This window comes from Littorina saxatilis, linkage group LG9 (assembly GCF_037325665.1).
Source record: "Littorina saxatilis isolate snail1 linkage group LG9, US_GU_Lsax_2.0, whole genome shotgun sequence".
Taxonomy (NCBI): Eukaryota; Metazoa; Mollusca; class Gastropoda; order Littorinimorpha; family Littorinidae; genus Littorina; species Littorina saxatilis.
In genome coordinates this window covers 46485211-46489257 of record NC_090253.1, presented here as the reverse complement: position 1 = coordinate 46489257, position 4047 = coordinate 46485211, and the positions used below count along the sequence as shown (strand labels likewise).

Here is a 4047-nt window from a genome sequence, read left to right as displayed (position 1 = left end):
TGCGTTCGTGTGCACACTATTGAAGCTACAGAATATGAATCAAGTTTACTTATCACTGATATCTCTCGTCTGAAGCTGGATATATCCAAAGAAATATGACAGAAAAGCACTTCAAATCGGTGTCAGAGAGCAAGCGAACAACAACATAGTACGGGATGATGACAATCGCGGGGCCCCCAATCGCGCGAGGTCACCCTGACCGAGCGCGGTACCCCAAGAGTTCACGCGAGCGGCCTCGCTTCGCATCTCTTCAATGTATGTCTCTGGTAATACAAAATCAAGATGTTACCGAAGTTGATAGCCATAAAGTCTTGGGAATAAGCATTGACAATAACCTGTTTTGGTCAAAACAGGGAGATACACTTTGTAAAAACACATCGTTCGCAGTCTATTTCAATCACAATGTACATCTAAAAAGCCAATGTCAGTCACTCACCGTATTTCTGCAGCACCGCCACCGAGTATGTCACAGTGTCTAGGTGTTTGTCAGTCAAACACCAAATTGTGAAGCGCCCAGGCTGCTCTGCTGTCGGGGCTGGTTCAGCTTTAGTTGTGTGCTTTTTGTACTGTGCTGAAAACTGTAACATTGTTTGGTGCGTGTGCACTCTTAAGTGGGAAACGGAAACACATCTCCGTCGCTGCCATTGCCGGATCGCGTTGCTACTGTGACCAGCGCTGTCCTGTGCTTTGGCTCCATTTTAGTTGATGTATATGTATTCAATTCTTAACTGAGGTAAACTTTGCGCGCTGCACACTGCAGTTCTTCTTCTTCGTTCGTGGGCTGAAACTCCCACGTATTTACGTGTATGACCGTTTTTACCCCGCCATTTAGGCAGCCATACGCCGCTTTCGGAGGAAGCATGCTGGGTATTTTCGTGTTTCTATAACCCACCGAACTCTGACATGGATTACAGGATCTTTTCCGTGCGCACTTGGTCTTGTGCTTGCGTGTACACACGAAGGGGGATAAGCCACTAGCAGGTCTGCACATAAGTTGACCTGGGAGATCGGAAAAATCTCCACACTTAACCCACCAGGCGGCCGCGGCCGGGATTCGAACCCTCGACCTTCCGATTAAGAGGCCGACGTCTTACCACCACGCCACATCGCCCGTCGCACACTGCAGTGAAATTCTTCAGCTTTTCGTCTGACGTCAGAGGCACACGCAGCCAGCTCTGCCGGGTGATACAGTCAGGGTAAATTGGGTCAATGTTAGGTGCACGTGCACCGTAGAGTGGATTTTAACTTTTTCTTTATTTGGTGTTTAACGTCGTTTTCAACCACGGAGATGGGATAGGGGAAAGGGGGGAGATAGGATAGAGCCACTTGTTAAGTGTTTCTTGTTCACAAAAGCACCAATCAAAAAATTGCTCCAGGGGCTTGCAACGTAGTACAATATATGACCTTACTGGGAGAATGCAAGTTTCCAGCACAAAGGACCAAACATTTCTTACATACTGCTTGACTAAAATCTTTACAAACATTGACTATATTCTATACAAGAACCACTTAACAAGGGTAATAAGTGAAGAATTTTATGGGTGAGAAAAGGAAAGTAAAAGGACTTTGGGGAGGCAGAAATAAAGAAACAAGAAAAAGATCCTAATTAGGTTCACGGCATCGAGAGTGATGCGACCTTCTCTCAGAAGTTAGTGGAGAAGGCTCCCCCATCCACCACCCGGGGGACGCGCCTCTACGCCAATTAGGGGGCGTGAGGTGGATTTTAACAAAGCTGTTATAATTTATATAATATATATAATAGAATACGTACAACAGTCGCAGTTTGCAATTGCTTCGTACGTCTTTGTTTTTTGGCCATATATACCTTTAATTTTGGTACCGTTGTGTTCCTGCACTTTCATTTCCTTTCCACCGCAATCAGAGACATAGATGTATGTCTCTGCCGCAATGAATGAAGTAATTATTTTTTCCGATTAAGGTACACACAGCGACTGATTGGAACCTGGCAGTGAGGAGGGTATCACCACAACAGTTGGTCTACATCTTTATGTGCCCGTCTACGTATGTTTGGTTTTAATCATCTGCAAGAGGAAGTAGCCTAAATATTTTGGAAAATATGAAATGCAAATGGCGGCCATAATTGATATTTTGCTGATACAATGTATCTACTTCCTCTTGTAGATAATCAAATCCTAATTACATACGTAGACGGGCACATGTATAAGGGTGTAGACCGACTGTTACGTTGATACCCTCAGTCCTCACTGCCAGGTTCCAAAGTTACTCGCTGTATGCACCTTAACCGTTGACTTAACCTCCACCTCAGTTAACTGTTTTGAGTTTGTTCGTGTCTCGGGTTACCCGCCGAACCACAAACAATGCGAGGGAATATTTACTTTGCAAATTACAATATACACCTTCACGCGTCTAATCTTCTTTAATATTTCTCAGACATGATCAGAACCTCTTCTACCGGCCGGGTTAAATTCCAGCCCTCAACTGAAAGAAACAGCGCAAAGGCGCATGAACATGAAAATTACCATGTCTTAGGCGTGTATAGATTTATTTGAATGCTGTGTCATTGGTGGTTTGCTTATTGCTTTGTTTGATATTTCGTTTAGCTTTTTTGTTGTTCTTTTCCTGTGCACTCCTTTGTTTTGATCTAGTCGTCCAGTGAACCTACCTGTTTCACCAGCTACTCAGTGGCATATTAAAAAGAAAATGCGCACCATTCACGATTGAACATCCGTGCGCGCGCACGCACGCACGCACTACGCACTACGCACGCACACACACACACACACACACACACACATTGTACAATACTGTCAGGAACAGTTGTAAACAGACACAAGGTTGAGGGTCCCAAAGGGTTTAAAATCGTGATCGTGATTGGCGTTTTTTGACCTTTCTGTGACCGTGATTGCCGAAATTTCCATTTCTGTGATCGTGATGGGACTTTGCCCGTGATCCGTGATGACAAAAAAAATCAAGTCTCGTGATCGTGATCGTCATTTGTTTTCGTGATCGTGATGGGCATTATTGCAAAGCATGTTATTTTCAACGTACATTTTTCACAGCTGTATCACTCTATGATCCTCTATTCGTCAAGGTGTTTGTGATCGTGAAAACAAAAATCAAGGTAACTGTGATCGTGAAAGCTAAAATTTTCCTTCCCGTGATCGTGATGATACCCCCCCCTTTGGGGCCCTCAAGGTTGTCCGGTGTCAAATCTCAGTAATTCTGGTTTGTCTCCCGACCCTCTCCTCAACTCTCACCCAAAGTTGCAGGATAAAGCAAGTTACACGTTATAATTCAAATTGTCTTTTGTGGTGCATCAAGGGTAAACATAAATGACAAGCTGAATTTAAAAACTGTCACGCTTATTTTCGAATAGTGCTTCGATTTGAAACAGTGTAAGAAAAGCTTGGGATACATGCTTTAAAACAAAAAGAAATCGCAGTTGAAAATGTAAAGGCACAGTTGTTTCAAAGCCTTATTCATGAGCCTATTATTAAAACCTCGATACGACGGGGGTATAAGAAAAACGCTCACCGTGCCTGATCTCACTTCATTCGCCTTCATTCCAGCACTAAGCATTTGGGACACTTTGGGGTAAGTTTCTTTCTATTAAATTGTATGGAAAAAGTCAAAAGACATATTTCTTCCTTTGACAATTTTGAATTGTAATGTTTTATCGTGCGCACAAATGGGGCTTTGTTTAACAAAAATCGTTCCTTTCAAATAGTGTGTGTGTGTGTGTGTGTGTGTGTGTGTGTGTGTGTGTGTGTGTGTGTGTGTGTGTGTGTGTGTGTGTGTGTGTGTGTGATGTTTATAATAAATCTGAACTATGCTGGTTTGCTGCAATTAGGTGATTTTAAGAACACATCTATATAAATTCATCAGCGGTTTGAATACGTTAGAACTGTCAGAATCCCAAATGGTTTTGTTTAGCAGCAGTCTGTAAGTAGCATAGAGAAATAATTTCCTGGAGTAATGGTTTAAGGAATCGTTTTATTCCATTCAACTGATATGTTTTCTTCGCCGATGTAATTTTACACAAGGATTCACCATGGAAGGCCCAAG

At 42.9% G+C, this 4047-nt stretch overlaps 1 protein-coding gene across 1 annotated transcript in view; it reads right to left on the bottom strand.

Annotated features, from left to right (window-relative positions):
• The window catches only part of LOC138976251 (sulfotransferase 1A1-like), a 9050-nt gene extending 8421 nt beyond the window's left edge, over positions 1-629 (bottom strand). Inside the window, exon 1 of the mRNA XM_070349087.1 lies at positions 437-629. Coding sequence (XP_070205188.1) covers positions 437-587 — 151 coding nt within the window. The 5' untranslated portion in view covers positions 588-629. The remainder of the gene's footprint in view (positions 1-436) is intronic.
• Between the last annotated feature and the right edge of the window lie 3418 nt (positions 630-4047).